The 20,722-nt window shown below is 47.7% G+C and overlaps 1 protein-coding gene across 3 annotated transcripts in view; it reads left to right on the top strand.

The window, feature by feature from the left end:
* The window catches only part of GGT1 (gamma-glutamyltransferase 1), a 30,917-nt gene extending 10,423 nt beyond the window's left edge, over positions 1 to 20,494 (top strand). For 2 of the 3 annotated variants that reach the window (XM_027892060.1, XM_027892061.1), the window contains exons 2-13: positions 9,085 to 9,252; positions 9,902 to 10,029; positions 10,259 to 10,348; positions 11,314 to 11,506; positions 12,669 to 12,826; positions 13,716 to 13,865; positions 14,364 to 14,500; positions 15,361 to 15,548; positions 16,382 to 16,509; positions 17,346 to 17,458; positions 18,499 to 18,612; positions 19,660 to 20,494. In XM_027892060.1, the coding sequence (XP_027747861.1) occupies positions 9,089 to 9,252; positions 9,902 to 10,029; positions 10,259 to 10,348; positions 11,314 to 11,506; positions 12,669 to 12,826; positions 13,716 to 13,865; positions 14,364 to 14,500; positions 15,361 to 15,548; positions 16,382 to 16,509; positions 17,346 to 17,458; positions 18,499 to 18,612; positions 19,660 to 19,803 (1,707 nt within the window). In that variant the 5' untranslated portion in view covers positions 9,085 to 9,088 and the 3' untranslated portion in view covers positions 19,804 to 20,494. Of the gene's footprint in view, positions 1 to 4,105; positions 4,310 to 9,084; positions 9,253 to 9,901; positions 10,030 to 10,258; positions 10,349 to 11,313; positions 11,507 to 12,668; positions 12,827 to 13,715; positions 13,866 to 14,363; positions 14,501 to 15,360; positions 15,549 to 16,381; positions 16,510 to 17,345; positions 17,459 to 18,498; positions 18,613 to 19,659 lie in introns of those variants that run through there. The other variant, XM_027892059.1, reaches the window with a different exon arrangement.
* The last annotated feature ends 228 nt before the right edge of the window (positions 20,495 to 20,722 follow it).

Below are 20,722 nucleotides of genomic sequence, written 5' to 3' on the forward strand. Positions count from 1 at the left end.
GTACAGATTGGTGTAGGTTTTGGAAACTGCGGAGATTGACATGTAATTAATGAGTAAGACTGAGTGGCAGAAAGATAAAATTAAGAAGAATTGATAAAAGAAAGCAGACCTTGAACAGAGGACAGTCACCCTTTTCTGGAAGGAAGGAGCAGAAGGATTTTGTCTGCAACAGCAATCAGCAAAGCCTCTGATCACCCAGGAACCCTGTCAGCTGTCACACAGCACTGTCCCAGTTTCAGCTACCTGGGTGGGTGGAAGAGTATAACCAGAACTGGGCCATGTGGCTGGTAAGAAAGGGTTCATAAATCTCCCCATCTACCAGTTATCTTTCATTTTGCTTACCTTTGCCCCAGGGAAGAGCGATATACCTGTGGATGATTGTGGGAAAACAGATTCATAAAATGAAAATGTGAGTTTAGTGGGTTGCTCCATTTGAGCAGGTGAGTTACAGTGAAAGCAACTCTCACTGGAGAGGAAAGAGGTGCTTTGGCTGTGGACAAACATCTGCTTATTTAGTTTCAGCTCTGAAAGTCAACTCTTGTGTCCCTGCTCTTAGTCAACTTGACCTCTTGCATGCTAGGCAACTTTTCCAGTTCTTAAAGCACCTTTTCTCTAAGAATGTACCTTTTCTCTAAGAATCTCCTCTAGTGACTTGTTTTCCAGGGCTTTTTCAGCAGTGATCTCTTTTTCACATCAGTGTTTCTTAGGTAGTGTTTAGCTTAAAATAGAACTGTCTGCCACCCATGCAGCTGGTGCTTAACTTCCACTGGTTGCCTTAGGCGTGGGAGAGTGGAGCAAGGGGTCAGAAAGGAAACTATAATTCAATGTGAAGAAGCTTCTCATGTTTATGAACATCTCTGTGATACCAGGAACTCAAGATACTATTTGATGCTCATGTTCAGGTAGTATTGGATGGCAACGTTGCTCTGTTAGAGGGAAAAGACTTCCTGATGGGAAAAACAGCTAACCTGCAACATGAGGTGTACTTAGCTAAGGTACCAAATCTTGTAACAGCGCCTGTTCCAATAATGCATCAGTTAAAGCCTCGGGAAACAGAGACCTTGGGGTGTATGTTCTGCCATAAAAAGGAGGAGTCTGAACAGCAGATGTGATTTGTGCTCTGTGAGTCATTGCTGGTGTCGCTTCCTGAAATTCTTATGGAAAAAATCAATAAGGGTGGGGGAAGAAACAAAAAGGAAAGGTACCCAGAGGTGCCTCAGGTCACCTGCTGCTTTTCAGTGTCTGGCAGTTCCATGACAAGAGGTAAGAAGTATTGCTTCATATCCTGACAGATGCACTCCTCTGTTGCTCAAGATTCAGTGTAACAGTGCCTGCTATTTTTGGGGAATGTTAAAGGTGACCATGCTGTGAACATCACAAATGGGAAGAGGTGGCAAGCCCTGCAGGATATACATTTTTCTTTATTTGTCTTGGGTTGAGAAGAACAAGGCAGCAGTGCACCTGCATTGAACATGGGATTACTGTGTGAGGTGTGGCTTTGCAGCTTGGAACATGCAAGGCTGAGTTACAACAGGGCTCTCTATTATATGAATGCCTAGACTGAGATACTTGAGAGCTCCCAAAGGCTATGTACAGCTGAAATGAGGTACTTGTGCATAGCACACTATTCACCCTTCGGAACCAGAGACACTAACTCCAGGTTTCATAACCTTCTCTGACCTCATCCTCAACTCTACTTGTGCATAAGTGAAAGAGTAACTTGCTGAGGAGCATCCAACTTGTTCCAGCTCTGTGCTGGTAAGAACATGCCATGGATGAGACTGCATTGTCCTTGAAGAAGGACATAGAATTTGCTTAATTTTTGTGACTCACTGATATAAAACCTGCCTTTCAGCAGTGGGGGAGAAGCATTACAGTTGGATAATTATGATTTAGAACTGGGCTTTCTTACAGCTAGCAGCCTTTCCATGCCATCTTGTACCCTCTGAGACAAATGTGACAGGGAGACTCTTCTGACCTAGACCTGCTCCAGGGACATAGCAACTTTAGAACTATAAAGCTATTAAGCGCAAAACCTGGTACCGTCACACCTACAGGGTCAGTAAATTAAGAAAAGGGTTCCATTCAGTAGACTGCATCTCAAATTCCTCTGTTAATATTAAAGATATGACAGATTGAAAGTGCAGAGGGCTCTGTCTGGGTCACAGAACAGCTATCTTTCCATGCTTTTCCAGAGGACAGCTGTTTTGGCCCAGCTCCTGTCACAGTCATTTCTGTGGAGCACTGTGAGTCTCACATCAAAAATTTAGATACAGTGAGAGTGGTATGTGTTACTGGCTGTATGTGGCCTGGACTCTGTGTGTGTACTTCAGACTGGCCAGTAGAAAAAATCAGGTATGTCAAGTCCTTCTGAACCTGCAGAATATTTTCTGGAAAGCTTCTGGTTTTGCTCAAGATCTCTTGGATAATAGCAATATAACTGAAGGGGCCTGCCCTCTTGATGCAATGTCTTGAAAGGGGTATTTGAAAGTCCTCTTTGAAGGATGGGCACATGCTAGATCCCTTCTGAATATCTCAAGGGTGGAATGCTCATGTTTTATAATACTGATTTTTTCCAAATGCAAATGTTAAACAGAAATCTGTTTTGTGGCTACTACAGAAAAAGTGCTGTATTTTTAAGGAGGAAATATGACTCAAAAAGCTTTTAATCTTGGAACAAGGTCAAACTTTGTTAATGAGTCAGTGTAGTACAGCTACCATCCTTCTGGAGCAAGTGGGGATCCAGCGTATCAAAGGTTGGAGAGAGGCAGAGGGACTGGATGGGTTTGGCATTGAGACATTAGCCACTTGACTGATCCTCCTAGGTCCAAAGATGGCATCTAATGGTGCTGACTGGCATCCAGGCAGACTTTGCTTCACCCTGGTTTTACAGAATGCCTTCTGGCTGAAAGTCAGGCTTTGGACATGTAGGCTTGAATCCTTGCTGTGCCCAAGTTTCAGAAAGCTGTGATTTGCTTGTGCTGCATTCTGGATGGGCATTCAGCTCGTGTTCAGAGGGGTCCTGAGGTTTCCAGCAAGCCATGGACAGCAGCAGTGGCAGAAGCTTTGGTGGCTGTCTATAGAGTCCAAAGACAGCTGCTGGGGTTTATGCTGCACTGTTCAACAGCAGGTGAGTTGCAGCCTTTGAGCTACACCTGTGCTCCTGGACTTGGCACAAGCAGACATGTGGGATTGTTGCTTAAAAGCCTCAGTCAGGTTTAGTGATGGAGGGCAGGTTTCTTCATCCCTGCCTTCCTGCTCTGCCATCCTCCCTGCCAGAGGGTGCTCCTGTAGGAGCAGGCATGGCAGAACAGCCATTGCATCTTCTCATTGCAGCTGGAGTATTAATCTGGACTAAACCTAATGACAGTTTAAGGCAGAGTGTCACTGGGATTGCTGAAGAACTGGTGTGTGAGCTGATCAGGTGCCCAGGCATTGCTGGCAGTTCCTCACACTTGGCAGGCAGGTTATTCCCACAAAGTGTAATCCCAGCTAAATCTGTCAGGGTGTCTGAAGGTTTAAGCTGAAGGTACAGACACACTTAAAATCCAGTCTCTCTGTGAACCACAGGGGTGTCGGTTGGTTAGGCAAGAGTGGTGTGAGGATACATGACCATGTGGAGATAAAAGCACTTCTACTTAAGATGACCACATATTTAGAATCATAGAATGATTTAGGTTGGAAAACACCTTTGAGATCACTGAGTCCAACCACTGACCCAGCCTCACAGGTCTTTTAAATACCCCCAGCGATGGTGACTTCACTGTTTTCCAGGGCAGCCTGTTCCAATGCCTGACCACCTTTACAGGGAAGCAGTTTTTCCTAGTATACAATCTAAACCTTTCCTGGTGCATCTTGAGGCCATTTTATCTGCTCAGTTCCTTAATCAGAACTTCAGAGCTAACAACCAGGTGAGGAAAAACATTTTTACCACATAGCAACTGAACCCCTGGGGAACACAGAGTGATTCTGCTGGTGATACACAACCTTCCTGAATGCTAAAATATGCATTTCAAAAGGTGTGGGTTCTTGACTCTTCACCCAGTCAATGATTACTTATGCATTCCTCCGGTACTGTGAATTCAAACATAATGAGTTTCAATGGGTTAATCTCTGTGAGCAGAGCAGTACAAATACCAAATAGTATGGTACGCTTGGGAGAGCTTTTAAGTGAAGATAAGTGGTCACTGCTACAAGGATGTGTTGCACCTAGAAAAGGGTTTGCTTCCTGAGAAAGGACAGTCAGAGGAGATCAGTACACGCAGCTCTGTGCAAAAGGACAGGAGGGACTTGCAAATATTCTCAAGAGGTAAGGAGGAATTAGGAATTACCTTCATTAAGCCATTCCACTCAACTTGAAAGTGCTGTGTGGGATTTCTTATTCCCCATAATAGGGGACAATGTGAGTTTTTTAATATATCAGATGAAAGCTTGCCAAAAAGGAATGATAGGACCTGACTAACCAGTCTGAGTAAGATCGGGTGTAATAAACAAATTCTAGTTTAAAGGCAGAAGAAGAGCACCTGAAAGCATCTTTTGCAAAGTTGGGAGAATTGAGCTATTTTAATGAAGTATTTTGACTTAAAATTGGGACACAACAGTAATGTTCTCAATGAATTTATAAACCTTTATTAACTTGGATTTTTGAGATTGAGTTTGCTGGCTCTGGATTTCTGGGACGCCGTCAACTAGAAAACACTTTGAAAATCATGTGAAATGGGGAATTTTGCATTTATTCCACCTTGCTGCCTTTTTTCACTTCATAGTTTATGCTGAAGTGTGTCAAAGTAAAAAAATGCTGTGTTTGATGCTAACATTTCAGCAGGAAAACATGAAAGATTTTTGAGGAAGAAGTTGCTTCAAGAGGAAGTTGTCTCTTTCTCAGTGAGCTCAGGGTTTACTCTGCACTGGACAGGATACTACATGCCATTAAGCTTCAGAAAAGCCACTGCCTGTTGAGGAGTTGCAAACTGTGATCGCAGCAGCTCAGTTTGAGCAGCACACCTGAGAGCCAGCCGGGCAGCCGCTGGCTCGGGGACTGCGCTGTTCTATTCAGTGTCAATTATCTCTGGCTTGACTTCACAGCAATAAGGACCATTGATCCCTATGGAGGCCTTTCTCCTGAAAATTGATCTGTATCCACACGAGTTCCCGGTGCCGGGCTTAACAAAGAGGGTGCTAAACACTTTTGTCCTGCCTCCCAGGGGAGGGTCGAACAGGGCGCAGAGGCACGGGCTCTGAGGAAAGGTTTTAACTGAGTTGGATTTACTGTGATTCTCCAGGACTGCTCTGCCTTCCTGCTCCAGGTGGGACCAGTGCCTAGGTCTGAACCTGGAAGCCTCTTTGGGCTCCCTCCTGGCTTGGCTGAACTCTGCTTTAGTTCCCTTATCATTGGTGGAGATGAAGACCTGCATGAGACTTAAATTTAAGTATCTTGTGATGGATAAATACGGGAAATTCATAGTTTGTCCCATAATGCTGGATCGGTAATGGGACATTTGGGTGAACAGTCCTTGGGCCTCTGCTAGAAGCCTGATACTTCTATGCCTCTGCTGGGGGACCTGTGGCAACCTTGTGACAGTTCCTTTTAGGTACATTCTCACCCAAAAGTCATTGACAGTTCTCTCTGCACAACAGTAGAGTGTGAAAACATTATTACAAATGTTTGTTATTAATTATTTGAATATGACAATGTTATTGAGACAGATTAAGTTTTGAGTTTTATTAGAAGAGCATAGCCTGTGTCCTGTGACAAGAGTCAAGATGTCCAGACTATCCTTGCTTATTGTGTGCTGCCTGGGGACAATAAGGATGAATGTCTCAAAGCTAATGGTCAAGTAGTGGCTACTGGGCTGTGTGTGGGAGTAAAGGGATGTCTCAGGAGTGGTGCTGAGGTATGCAGCTGTTGCAAGATGGGCTTAAAGCAGAAACCAGTTGGGTTAAAGTTTGTGTTTAAAGTTTTAAGTGTTGTCCTGGAGTTCTTTGTCATCCTCTGGCATCCCACTGTTCTCTCCCCACTGCTGTCTGGCTGGTACATCTCCTTTTCTCCTCTTCCAGTTCTCCTGGTGCTTTCCCTGACTATGGCAGATTCCTCATCTCTACAGAATGCCTCAGTCCTCTTGGCAGAGCTGTCAGACCCTGATCCCCTGCCTGACACCAGCTAGCCTGTTGCACTGGGGTTCTTTTAGTTGTAAAACAGTGTCATGTTTAAATAAGGTTGCACATGTTGTGACACATCTCAATACAGCTCCATGGGGTTGCTTGTAGAGGCATAGCTCTGCTATTTGCTGGTTCACCCCCTCTCCTAATAAAAATCAAGGCAATCAGGCTACATTTTAAATTCCATGTATAGGACTGGCTATTGAACCTTTATAACAGTGAGAAATAATTATATTGCTTTTAATTACTTTATAGCCCCTCTCTCCTGGACACCTATTGCTTCTGCCAAGCAGCACTCTGTGACTGAAGCCAAGCTTCCAAGCAGCTGGATTTGGCAGAGATGTGGAGGTTAAAGCCAGCCTCAGCAGACAGTGGCTGGGGAGCCAGCTCAGGTGGTGACTGCAGCTGCTGCTCCACTCCCAGCAATAAATCATAGCAGGGACTCCACTCAGAGCCAAGGTTCAAACAGACTATTGGGGCAAAAACTCAGCTGTTGCTGCCACGTGCCTGCCCAGGGCACAGGGTGAGTGTGGAGAGGTGGTTTAGAGAGTGGATATCTGCAGGGTCCTGATCCATCTCCTGATTTCTGTACAGCATGTCCAGCTCTGCTGTGCCACAGTTGGGAAGGCGGTAAAGGCCGTGCAAGGGATCCTTCCCTCTAGGGTCAGGCCTGAAACAGGTCAAGGAACTTATGGGAACTGAGCCGGCAGTAAATAAAGGTGGAGAGGATTATCCTCTGCTGAGTTTACTCTCTGTACTGTTGAAGACAAGAAAGCTGCAGGTCTTTGGCTCATACATCTGCTGCTTCCTTAGCAGGATCGATCTGGCAGATTGCAGCTTTATTAAGACCAATGACGTGGGTTGCAGGTGCCCAGCCCAGAGGACAGTGTGGTGCCACACTACAGCACAGGGGCAGTGCTCAGCACTCCGTGTCTCTTCACGACAGCCTGGGTGTGTTCCTGCCCCAGGGGGTGTGTCTTACCCTCACCTGGAGGCTGGCAGGCCAGGAGCTGTGCCTGAGGCAGATGAAGTGGGCTGGAGGGCTCTTTCTCAAGGTCTGTGCACTCACCAGGCAGTAGGACTGGAGCTCTTACTGGTTTGGGAATACTCACCAGTGTGACCCAATTCCAGAGAGGAGGTGAAAGGTGAGAGCAGAGGTAGAATCTGACATTTCCTCTTTGCCTCTCCTGCTGTGGGAATAACTTGCCTGACGAGGCAGTAAATCTCTCCAGGAGCCTGGCAGTGAGGCAAACAGCTGTGGGGGAGAGCTGAGAGCCCAGCCAGGAGCCCACGGGTTAACACAGCCCCACAGAGGCTGGGCTTGCAGGACAGCCCAGCATAGAGCAGCCTTCAGATGAAACAAAGTACCTTCTGCCGAGCTGGGGCCAGATAAAAGATCCCATGGCATTCCTTGTGAAGCCTGGAGGAGACTGCCAGTGCCGAAGCTGAACTCTGCCAACAAACAAAACTGTCTTTAAACTCTGAGGCTGTGTGTGAGCTATTGTTGGGGACATAATGGCTTCTCTGTTTCCCTGCACAGTCACTGCTCTGCGAGCACGCCACTGGTCTCTTTTAAAAGTAGTTGAGTGTAAATTAAGTTCTAGAACCTGGAAAGAGGTTTTGTCCATTTACCTTATACTGTCTTCAGTTGACATTTGTTTACAGAACGACACATACAGTAGAAATATACCCTGGTTTGAGCTCCTTTACCTGGAGATGAGAATATTTAATGCTCAGATTAAGATTCACAGAGCTTCGATAGCAAATGTATATCTCCTATTTTCAATAACAGGAGTGGGAGTGAGGTTGAGGGGGCCTTGCTTGCTAATTACCTCCCTCTGAGAAAAGTTTTGGGTTGGCTGACCTGGCCTGTTTCCTCTACTTAGCTCAGTGCTGGCACACTCACTGCTCTCTAATCCTGTGTGTGTGGCTGCTGCAAGGCACAGAGTGCTGCTCTGGCTGCTGGAGTTCACTCTGCTTTGGGCTGCTGAACATCCACAGAGGTTGGGGCTGGTGGATCCGTTCTTCACCCACAATTCCATGGTCTGGCTTGTCTCTGAGGATGGCAGATGCTTTGGTAAGATAAAGGGCATCTTGGCTACTGTGCAAGTAAGTTGTGGTAAAAACCCAAAGCTGCACTACACAGGGGGAAGGTGGTCCCTGTAGGCGATATAATGAATTTAAGTCTATTTTGCCGGAACAATCCTGTAACAGAGAAGGAAACGGGTCAAACAGCAGTTATTCAAGCTGTATGTGATGAACTGTCCATCCCACCAAGGTGGCAGTGACTCTCCACTCATCCTGATGTGTATCTGGAATGCACTTGCTGGGTTGCTCCTTGGCTTGCTACGCTCTCCCACAGATGAGCTGTAACGCTGTGCACCCCCAGGGCAGCTGTGTGCAGGACTGGGACACATGGAGGTGTGAGCACTGGCCATTCTCCTCTGGAAGTGGCTGGCTTACTGGGAAGGTGCTCTGGCCAAGGGCCCCAAACAGGAGTGAGTGCTGTGCTCACACTGGGCTGCGCAAAACAGCTTTGGCTGAGGTTGCTTGCTAATGACTAGGATATGTTTTGCACTGGTCCTTGACAACCTTCTGGACAGAGACTCCTCCACACACATGGTGTTTAAAAGCAGATTGAAGTTAAATTTTTAAAAAACTTTCTTCTGAAGATGATGTGAGTCATGACTAACACCAATTGTGTTCTGCTCCTTGGATTTCCCTCTCACCTCTAAATCCACAGCTTTTCCAGTGTGTGGATGTTACCTGCCTGCTGTGAGGCAGGTTCTTACCCAGGTGATAATTGCTGGTTTGAAGATATGGAAGGAGGTAGATGAAAAGACTACACTTGTGCCTGGTCACCTGCTCCCTAATTCCCATGTGCCCCCAAGGCAGCAGGGCTGATAATCCTGTCTCTTCCCACAGGACGATGAAGAAGAGCTGTGTGGTGGCCACAGCCCTGGCCGGAGCCCTGCTGGGACTCATCTTATTCCTGGGACTGTTCTTCGGGCTGCGCTCGGACACAGCGGACGCTCACACGTACAAGAGGGCGGCCGTGGCCACAGACGCAGGGCAGTGCTCAATAATTGGAAGGTACCTGCTGATTGTGCTGTGACTCTCATTAGCTCTGACAGCTCCTGCACGAGGCACAACTGTTGTTTCTCCGATGCCCAGGTGCAATCCTGGCAGCTGCCCAGCATGGATAATCAATGCCTAATCTCCCCATAGAAAGAGGAAGCCTTAATAAAACCTTTTTTTTTTACCATGCCTGGGCAGCGTTACTGCAGTTGCTCACAGACAACGTAGCAGGCAAAGTTTCTCTGGTTGCATGAACAATGAGAACCAGAGTTGCCTTTCTATCTCCTTTTAAAAACCATTTATCAAAATGTCCCCCAGTTCTAGTCTCAAGTGCTGCAGATCTAAGGCTCTTCAGAAAGTTGTTTCTCACGTTTAATAATGTGTCTGGGATGCCTATCCCCTCATTTACTTTGACACATCTCTGTCTTCTCAAGCTAGTTTGGATGTGTCTCTAGTGAGGGCTGATCTGGTCTGCACCTAGGCCATTAGGCTGTGCTCTCTATGGTGACAAGCTAAAAACTTCCTTTTCCTGAGGAACCTATAGACTGGGTGTAGACAAATGTGCATTAGAGAATCTGTCATAGCTGCTCTGATGAGATGAATCCACTGCTCACAGGTAGCTGAGACACTGTAACATTCCGTCACCTCCTCTTCTGCTGCACAGGGACATCCTTCAGCGAGGAGGATCAGCGGTGGATGCTGCAATTGCAGCTCTGCTTTGTGTAGGACTCATGAACGCTCACAGCATGGGCATAGGAGGGGGCCTCTTCTTTACCATCTACAGCAGCACAGGTAAGGGACAGGACCATAAACATCTGGAACAGTTTGAGAACTTTATCTAAGGCAGGTGATTTATCCTACCTGAGTGAAGGTAAAAGACTGATGCTCACAGCCTCTGGGGGAATGTCCTCAAAGTAATTGCCAAGAAACTGGCTCTCACTGATTGGAGACCTTCAGCAGAGACCATGGCTGTGTGCTGAGCCCAGAGCTAAACATCATCTTCCTTGCTCTGTCATTAAAGGAAAAGTGGAAATCATTAATGCGAGAGAGGTGGCTCCAAAAGGCGCAGCGGAGGACATGTTTGGGAACAACACACAGCTCTCTCTGAAAGGTATGGTGAGGGCTGTTCACTGCTCTGGGGGGACCACGGAGCTCCAATGTTAGCTGCTACTGGCATGTCTGAATCAAGAACATTTCTTACTGGGTTCTTGCCTATCTACAGGGTTTCTCACCTGGAAATGTCCTCTGCTTTACACAGTCTGCAAACTCTGTCCTGACAAAGAAGCTAAAAGTAATGTCCTTTAAACTAGTCATTCACCCCAACTTTCTGCTTTTCACTTCATGAACATGCGGGTGAATCCAAAGCACTGAGCATGACCTGTTCCATATCTGTCATCTTTCCTTTCCACCTCTTTGAATAAATCTTTGTTGATCACTTGGGTTCTTCTCAGTTCAAGTGTCCTCCCTAAATACTTATTGTGGCATCAACTAATGGCTTGGGACCTCCAAAGACATAATTTCCTTTTAGGGAAGTATTTCCTAAAAAAAATTAGAAATACTATCTAGTTCTCTTCATAGTCACTCCTCTAACCAAGAAGGGACAGCACCTTGAAGGGGGTCTGAGCAGCTGAACTTCTGGGAGATGCCAGTGAGAATAGGATCAAAGCAAAGTGCAGCAGCACTGTGCAGTGTAGTCATCAATCTGTTGCAGTTGTAGAGTTACAATGCTGCAACAAAGGTTTTGGCTAAAGTATGTCACAGTCTGTGTCCTCTACTGTGAGAGCTTTGGTGTTCTGAGCAGCTTTGCTCTGGAACAGAGCCTGCTGAGGGGAAATGACCCTAAAACTCGAGTTACCAGCAAGAGGACAGAGGCATTTCTTTAGTCCAGAGTACACAGGTACAAATGTCAGACTGAATAATTCTGTTAAGCATCATGTGCACAAAGGGGAGCTGGTCACAGTACACACAACCCCTACCTAAAATCAGGGCTGGCAGAGACACCTGCTCTACCTCCTGCTCCATCAGTCACTTTCTTTTCTTGCTGTAGAAGACTAACATGTTCCTTATCTGCTCCAGGAGGACTGTCCATTGCTGTTCCAGGAGAAATCCGTGGCTATGAACTGGCCCATAAACGTCACGGCAAACTGCCATGGAAAGAACTGTTTCTACCCAGTATCAAGTTGGCAAAAGAAGGGTTCCCTGTTGGGAAAGGCCTTGCAGCAGCCATCAAATCAAAAGAGGAGTCAATTGAAAGCAATCCCTTGCTGTGGTAGGTAGAGCAGTTGCTGTTCTATGCAGACAAATTTGGGGTAGCTGCATCCTGGCTGCAAATCTGTGTTTGTGTAACGTCGTGAGGAGTGTGCCTCCCCTCCAGTCACCGTGCTCACTGTGCTGCTGATGTTATTGCAGCTACATGATGGTGCCAAATCACGTAGCCAATTGTAGGAATGCTTGGCCCTGTCCTTTAAAGGGGGAAAAATTCTACTCTTAAAGTCTGTTTGTCTAAGCAAAGGTGGAATTAGAATACGTGCCGGAATCAGTCTTCCAGATGGCAATGTGTTCTCTGAGTACCCAGCTTTTCCTCATGCTGTAAGTGTATCGAGCTAATCATACCTGCATTTGGGGCAATTGCAGAGCCTCCTTGAACATCTTATCTGCTGTCAGGCATAGGAATCTGAGTCATCTCTTACTCTGCAGTCAGCCTTCCTCAAGCAATGCCTTTGACCATCCACTTCTGGCAATGACTCTGAACATGAAGGGTTTTAAATGCTCCTCCACTTCTTGAAGTTAAACCCCTAGTGTTTATGTCCAACCCTTCTGGAGATCATGATTAATTCTCTCTTTTCCTTAAAATCTCTGCCAACTGCAGGTTGGGTTTCCAATCCAATTGGGATGTACAGCCTGGGCTTATCTCCTGTACTCCTGTGTGGCAGGTCCACAACAGCACATCCGTGACCCATGATGAGGGAGCTAGAGAGGAAACCATCTGCCTTAAAGTGATCTAACTAACAGGGAGTGAAACACATCCTCCTGGACTCACTGGAAGCTTTGAACCTCATAGCTTCATAGTCTGTGCTCTGAACTGAACTGCTCGAGTTCAGGGACTATGGCCCCTCCTGGGCACCTTGAGGCAGTTGTTGGTCCCTCAGGCAGGCAGGGAAGGTGGATGCCTTGCTGAAAAAGATGGAGCCTCCCTGCTGCAGCCTTCACTGAGCAAACTGAGCAATATGGAATCCCAGGTCAGAAACCACCAGTCACTTTTATGTCCCAGTGCAGGACATCAGGACCCCCGGGGCATGGCTCAGGCTGTGTCTCTTCTCTCCAAAAGGCCTTTAGCATGAACACTCAGATACTGGGTCAGCTGCTACAGGTACTCATAGTTTTGAACTTGCCTCTCAGACCTGATCTTCTCAATCTCCTTTCTCTGTTAGCGAAGTGTTCTGCAAAGGAGGGAAAATTCTGCGTGAGGGCGAAATCATCAAGATGCCTAAACTAGCCAAGACATATGAGACTATAGCCACAGAAGGAGCAGATGCCTTTTACACAGGAAGCCTGGCAAAGCAGATCATCGCTGACATCCAAAGCGTAGGTGAGAAACAGGACATCTGTCCCAAACAGCAGGAGTAGCCTGACTGCTCAGCACCCAGGGAGGAGCCAGTGACCTGTGGAAGCCTCGGGAGCGGGTCAAACCTGCTGCCTGAAATGCTGCCTCTGAGACCTGTGGCAACAGGACACCCAGAAGAAGCTTTAGCATTTTAATGGGTGTGCTTGAAACTCAGTCAGAAATGGGGAGTACTTGCTGTGCATTTCTGTACCACATAGCCAAGCAGGTCTGAGTGGCTCTGGCCATGGCTTAGTAGGTACAGCCTGTTTACAGAGCCTGAATCCAACAAGTTTCTACCTGAAACATTACATGTGTGGTCCTGTAAACTCTGGCTGTTTGATCTCTTGGTACCACTAGATGGTGGCAGCATCCTGTCCTCACCAGCTAGCAGTGACTAGCTTTGGTGAACCTCCTGCGAGTCATTTACCAGCTTCATTTGTGGTGGATAATTACTTACTGCCTTCCCCCTTCTGAAAAGAAAGGCGATGGAACACACAAATTATTCTACTTGTGGGGTAGCACAAACCATCTGCAGCCAAACGCTGCATCCTCCTCCTGTAAACAGGACTCTGAAGGACATTTTGTTACCTGACTTTGCTGCTGTCCTTTGTTAAAAAAAAAAAAAGGATCCACCAGAGATTTGGCTGCTGTAAACCAGCCCAACTCCATGCTTAGGCTATCTGAGCCTCAGACAGTTCTAATATGGAATAAATTCCTCTCCTATGCTCACAGCATTGCTTTCTTTACCTTGCCACTTTTCGGGTTTGTCCATGTTCCCTCCCGCCCTTGCTGTGATTCATGATGATGGAGCACAATCTCCTCTTCCCACGAGAGATCACACAAACCCACATCTCTAGTTTTCTTCCCTTTCCAGGGGGGATTGTCACACTGGAAGATCTGAGGGACTACAATGCGACCGTGATCAACGACCCCATACAGGTCACACTCGGGGAGTTTACCCTCTACACGCCCAGTGCCCCGCTGAGTGGCCCAGTGCTGGCCCTCATTTTCAACATCCTGAAAGGTGAGAGTGCTACTGAGCAGTGCCCACAGGCAGCAGGAGCTGGGAGAGCTCCAAAGGCAACACCTTTTTTGTTTGGGAAGCGGGGCCTCCCTTGATAGCCCTGTAGCAGGTGAGGAGTCTGAGACCTCAGGAGGGATCAACATGCAGAAACATTTGTGTTCTGCTCTAACCTCAGGGGTGTCACCTTCCTACTTGAAATACAGATGCAAGAGGAAAAATATTCTCCTGATTGGGGAACTTCCCTGATACCTGTATGGGTGGAAACTATTGTACACTTGAGGCTTCTTTGGGAAACATCTCTGCAAGTACAAATCCTGCTGGTGACTCCCACAGTGCTCAAAACTACCAGAGCTCCTGTGTTCTCCATGTGGAGCTTAGGACAGTCCAGTGACTGCATCTCTGTAGAGAGGGCTCTGAGGTTACACCTTTGACACAGGTGTATTAGCAGTCCTTTGTCCCTGTACTTTGTGCTCACATTTGTTTGTCTTCTGTTGTCAGGATATAATTTTTCTGCTGACAGCATCAAAACCGTGGAGAAGAAAGGTCTGACTTACCACCGCATTGTGGAGGCCTTCCGCTTTGCCTACGCCAAGAGGACTTTACTGGGAGACCCAAAGTTTGTCGACATTACAGAGGTACCTGGCAAAAACCTTTTCTTTCTGCAGCACCAAGGTTGACTGGAACATGGCTTGAAGTTTTTGGGTGACTAAACTTTGTCAGGCATGCTCTGTGCCACCTGCTATTGACAGGCACTGAAATAGCTCTGAATCAAAATGTGAAGTCCTATGTGACTCATGGCTGAGCTGTGAGGGATATATATGGAGGAAACCTTCCTGCTGTAAGGAAAAGCAAAGTCCTCAGTTCAGCAGGAGCGTTTGAGCGTGTTTAGGGCTATCCCTGCCTGTTTTCATAGTGTTCGAAGCCTTATTCACTATATGACATTTCCAGCATCCTTGTGGCTCACTAACCACTGTCCTGCCTGTAGTAAAATGGACCAACGGATGGGAAGGGGCGAGACAGAAACCCTGCTTTTCCCAACTTCACACTTTGTGCTTTTACTTCTGTGACTGCAAAAGCAGCAGGATCTGAGCCCAGCCCAGCTTGATGGACACAAATTTTCAACTGACAGAGCCATGGTCAGAGCTTGCCTTAGCCTTGTCCTCTCAACCCGACCCTATTCCTCTCATCTCTGAAGCAAGTGTAGCCCTGCTTGCCTATGCCTTACAGCAGTGTGGAGGACAGCTTTCCATAGTGCTGCAAAAATGGATGCTGATTAACTTCTACACAAAGGGGTGCACTGTAACAGCTGCTCCTGTGACTGCTTAAAATGCTCTTTGGTACAATGTCCATCTTCTAAGAAGAAAAGCCCCTGCTGGAAAACTATAGCCTCACTGCTGGGATTTGCCACTGTTCTGTGGTCTGAAGTATTGGATATCAGCCTCATAACTACATGTCTCTTAATCTGCTGAGTAACTGCATTGGATTTCTCTGACAGGCAATCAGAAACATGACATCCGAGTTCTTTGCGGATGGTCTCCGGAGGAAAATCACAGACAACACCTCCCATCCAGTTGACTACTATGAGCCCGTATATTACACTGGAGATAATGCCGGTACATCCCACATCTCCATTGTGGCTGATGATGGCAGTGCTGTGTCCGCCACCAGCACCATCAACCAATAGTATGAGCTCAGACATTCCTTCCGTGTAGGCCTTTGCCATCTTCCTAGTGGTGGTTCTGGGGTTGGTATCAAACACCTCTGAGCTGTCACCTCTCGGGGGGGATAGGGATCAGTAGCACTGTCGATGGGCACTTCTGCTGAGCTTGCAGGTCAGTCCTGAACGCTGAGACCTTGCGGTTGGGTCAGAGGCCGAGATGTGTCCTCTCTCATATTGAGTTTGCCTCCGCCAAGACAACACTCACTGCATCTGGATCTTCTCATAAGCAGTGCTATCACTGCTGGCTCTGATTTCCCAGGCTTTTGGAAGGAATTTGAGCTGATGCAGCTGGCCTGGAAGTGCAGTGTTTGGCTTTGAGTGCTGTCAGAAAGAACTGTGTTGGTGCGTATGGCCTGAAGCCAGGGTGTGAAGGTTCCTTTTGTCCATAGAAAATGTGGACAAAAATGTCTTCAGCTTGACACATCTAAGCAAATTCCCAGCCATTCCCACATGTGCCAGCCCTGGAGCTCTGCTGCCTCTGAATGGAATGCAGTACTGCCCAGCTGGAAGGGGAAATAGTTGTCCTTAGCTGCTGTGCTGTTTTTTTCCCCCCCCCGGGGTTCTTGAAGGGGAGCTGTAGGCAGGGCTCTGGGCTGTCTTTCCTCTGTGTGTAGCTGTGTACTCATGGTATTAACTGCTTCCTTCCCCCCTAGGGGTGACAGAAAGTCCTTTACAATGGGAGGGAGTGGAGAGTTACTCCAATCAAATCCCAGGTTTCACATTGCAGTAATTCACCTGAAGCTCCTCTTGGATTTGCTCTGGTTTTGACATGTCTCTGACAACTTGTTTTCTCTAGCTTTGGCTCTGATGTACGATCCAACGTGAGTGGAATCATATTTAATGATGAGATGGATGACTTCAGCTCGCCTTACATAATCAATGGATTTGGGATCCCTCCTTCGCCAGCAAATTTCATAGCACCAGGTAGCTGTAAACTGCCTTCCTGACTCAGAGTTTTGGCTCTGTCGTGCACTCAGGCTGCAGCATGTGTGCCATCAGGCACAGATCTGGGACCTTCTGCAGAGGGCAGAGTCACCTGGCACTCCTGCCAAAGGCACACAACCAGCCAGCCCTGGCGCACCCTGAAGGGGGAGAGGCTGTCTAGAGAAAAACTGTTTTGTATGCCTCCTTCCAGCAACCACAAACCCTTTCCCAGGGAGATCAGCACATGTCAAATGGAATGACTTAAAAGCTGCAAAAGATTTCTTTGGACTAACTGAAGAGGGAGGCAGCAGCAGGAGCTGACTACAAAGTGCTGGATGGCACTGCCCAGCCCTCTCCCTCCTTCCTGAGGAGCTGTAGGGCACCTTGGGATAGATCCAGTTCACATACCTTATCCAGGCAACCTGCCTGCTCCACCACTGTTTCCTGCAGACCCATCTCACTGCTGACAAAGCAGTCTGGGATTCTGCTACCCTCCTGTACTCCAGGCTTTGGAGAGGGACAGGGGAGTGAAAGGACAGGAATGGAAGTCCTGTGGTCACTGGAGACAGCTGCATCACAGACAGCCCCAGATGGGACAGGACTGGAGGAAGGCACCTTCACCCTCCATGGGGAGGACCAGGGTTAAGCTTGGCATTGCAGGGGCAAGAAGGAGATGGGTGCAGGGGATGGTGGGATCACCAGGGGCCAAACAAGGCACATGAGCTGAGTCAGGAAGGTGGATATGGAGGCTCTGGGTTTAGACATGGAGCAGGAGCTGGCACTTTGTAAGGTGCAGGTGGAAAACTGAGCCTCTGTTGCATCTGTGTCCCCAACAGGTAAACAGCCAATGTCCTCTATGTGCCCCTCCATCTTGGTGGATAAAACAAAAAAGGTCAGGATGGTGGTCGGTGCTTCTGGAGGAACAAAAATAACTACAGCAACAGCACTGGTACGTGATGGTGTGGGCAAAGGGGGAGCACCACCAGGCAAAACTAGAGAGAGGCAGCGTTTGGGGCAAGGGGCTCCATTCTACACCTGTGACACCATCATGGCTGTGGCTCCCTGACCTGGGCCAGGGGCTTGAAAAGGAGGTTTCTGCCGGGCATTGTAAGGGCCAGACCTCCAACTCCTGCCAGGGCTACAAAGGGCCTGCTACTAAACTGCCTCCTTCAGTGACTCCAACTCAGCAAGTTGTTCTTAACCACTTGTGGAAGATTTGTGACTTCATATCAGCTTTGAGTTCTTTTCTCTGGATCTCCATGAACTAGGCTCTTTACCTAGTTTAGAGCCACTCCCATCCACCATCCTAAACTTTGGATGAAAGTCACACAGGGAGGTTAATAAGAACTTAGCTCAGGCATGATGTCAGTGGCAAGCAGGCTCTCTGTGAGCTGCTGTGGCAGCCACTCAAATGTCCAACTAACCTAAAAGTGATGCAGAAGAAAGCTGTCCCCTGTGCCAGCACACACAGCAGCACCAGGCTGGATCTTGCTTTCTGACTGAGGTAGAGAAGTCATTAAAAAGCACTGTAAGTGGCTTTCTAAGCCCCAGACCCTGAGGCTGTTCTCCCTTCCCAGCAGCTCCAGGCTGCAGTTCAAGCACATAGAGATGAGCCAGGCCCAAGGGAACTGGTTGCACAATAGCAGGAGGCTGTAGCTGTGTGCTTGCTGAAGTGACTGTTGGGTGCTTAATCACAGCAGCCTAAAATCCAGCTACTGTAACTTAAGGGTCTGATCCTTTTACTATGTTAATTTTAGTAACTCACGGTCTCTCTGTGTGTGAATCCTACGAAGCATATCCGAGCTGACTGGCTGCAATTTACCTGTGTTTTGCTTAGCCAAGAGAAGAACCACTGAAAGCCACATGAACCAGAAATGGTACCTTTTATGTGTTCTGGTGAACACCCTTCAGGCTTCTCTGCCTGTGTGGCTACAAGGGTCAGGCCTCCTTGAAGATAAGTCACTAATGTTAGGGCTTTTCTTCTGACAGACAATCATGAATACCATCTGGTTTGGTTATGATGTGAAGAAAGCAGTGGAAGAGCCCAGAATCCATGATCAGCTGTTTCCCAACATCACGGAGCTTGAGCTGCAAATAGAGAAGGTTGGTCTTGCTCAAGTCTGGGGTGCACATGAACTTGTATGGGCTGGGTTCCTAGTGCTGAGAAGGCACGAACTGTGGAAAATCAGGAAGTTTTGCCAAATATTCCCTAGGTGAGCAGTATTAAAGCTGGTACAGGTCAAGTTCTGGGTCACAATAAGCTGTTCAAAGTGTAACTTTAGTCTCATTCACGTGGGTGTGAAGCCAGTGCATCGAAGTGTGACCCACATCTGAAGCCAAGCATCTGCTTGCAGTGGTGTTTGGCTCAAAGGGCTTGCAAAACAGCAAACCACATCAAGACCCAAACCGTCCAGCAGTCTAGACCAGTGAGCCTCAGGAAACTCCTGTCCTATTGTGCAAGCTCATGATGAATCCTGAAGCCCTGGCCCAGAGCTAACGAGGGGGGATGCACAGAGGGACCTGGGGACAAACTTGAAAATATATGCACAGTGCTGTCAGTCTGAGAGCTGATGGCAAGGCCTGCCTCACCCTGCAGGCCACTCTCCTGAGTTGGCAGCTTCATTCACCCTGAGGAATAACACATCCCAGAGCCCTGAGACAGATGCAGGTTTTGTGCATGTTTCATCCCGTGTCTCTGTATTTGAGATAACACTCCTACATAAGGCAATTTTCTCATCACACTATGCAGAATTTCCTCTGTTAATAAGCTTCTTATTAAGGTAACATTTGGTAGATACCTGGCAGCACTGGAGGGGATGCCCTACTCTCTACAAGTCCTGTGTTTTCCACCATTGCCAAACAGGATCCACCAGTCCTGGCTGTCAGTATGGGGACATCTGAGGTGGAACGCTCTGTGACCGAGAATAGTAATGGTAGCCCACACTGAACATCACAAATTGCACATCATCTCAATTCCACTTCTTCAAAGGCAGGGCAACCTGGAAACAAAGGGAAGAGGAGGAACAACAGATTTAGACCTACACGACACAGGCACTGAGCACTCAGGTGGTCGTGCAGGATGCAGGTGGCAGGCCATGGCACGTGTACAATTTCCTTCTCCCGTTGTCCTCACTCCCTCCTGCCTTGCAGGGCATAGAAGATCAGCTGAAGAAGAGGAAGCACGACACGGCGCGGGTGAGCGGCGGCGCGGTGGTGCAGGCCATCCTCCGAACGGACAAGGGGTGGGCTGCGGCCTCCGATTCCCGGAAAGGCGGCTTCCCTGCAGGCTACTGACGTGGCTGGGCTCCTTCTTTCAGTGGTCTAGTGACACCAGGGTGTGTTTGGGGGGAAGATCCTTTAGGTCTGCAACTCAGGGACTCCTCACAGGAAAGAGAACACATTTACCTGTGATTCTGTTGACGGAACTGGGACAGTTTTCTACAGCCATGACCGAAGTGCCTCATGCCACAGCCGTCTGCTAAGACAGGCATGTCCACCAGGACGTGCAGTACTTACTTGAAGAGTCTGTTCTGCCTTGAAGAGTTTGTTCCCTGCCTCCTCTCCATCCCATGAACACAGATTGGGTGCCCAGTTTCTGCAGAAAGTCCAACCCGCTCAAGCTGCAGGAAGTGTTTCCCCTGCACAGTGTCAGCTACCAGGAATGTCCCTGTCACTGCTAGAGAAGATGTTTGTTTCCTGTTGAGTAGGTGAGAGTTACAGGACTCTGGGGACTGGGTTTTCTAAGTTGCAAACTAACAGATCTGTGCCATAGCAGAAAGCCCAGCTCTAGACTGGGATAAGCCAAACTCACCACTCTGTTAACAAAAGATGTTTCTGCATTTCACCCAGTTGATTATTGGAGGTGAGTGGGGAAATGGGGAAATGGCTTCAAACTTTTTTTATATTTCTGTTGAGAAGGTCTAAAGGGAAGATGCTGCCTGTAAAACTCTGAGCACAACTAAAATAAATAAATACGGAGTCACACACTTTTCTTGCCTGCACAGTTGCTACTCAAAAAGGGATGGTGAGTCTGTGTGAAAGAAGCTCCTCTGGAGATTTTTCTCTTTTCTTCTCTTCTTTGATGAAGTCCTTGATGAGTCCTTTTGATGAGTAAACAATGATAGTTAAATATCCAAAACAAGCTTGTTTTTCTCCAGTTTGCTTTTTACCATGTCGTACTGCAGACCTGAAATACCAGAGCCTGGGGGAATGA

The sequence above is a fragment of the Empidonax traillii genome, unplaced genomic scaffold, assembly GCF_003031625.1.
Source record: "Empidonax traillii isolate 1590-97213 ecotype Southwest subspecies unplaced genomic scaffold, ASM303162v1 scaffold338:size1951571, whole genome shotgun sequence".
NCBI lineage: Eukaryota > Metazoa > Chordata > Aves > Passeriformes > Tyrannidae > Empidonax > Empidonax traillii.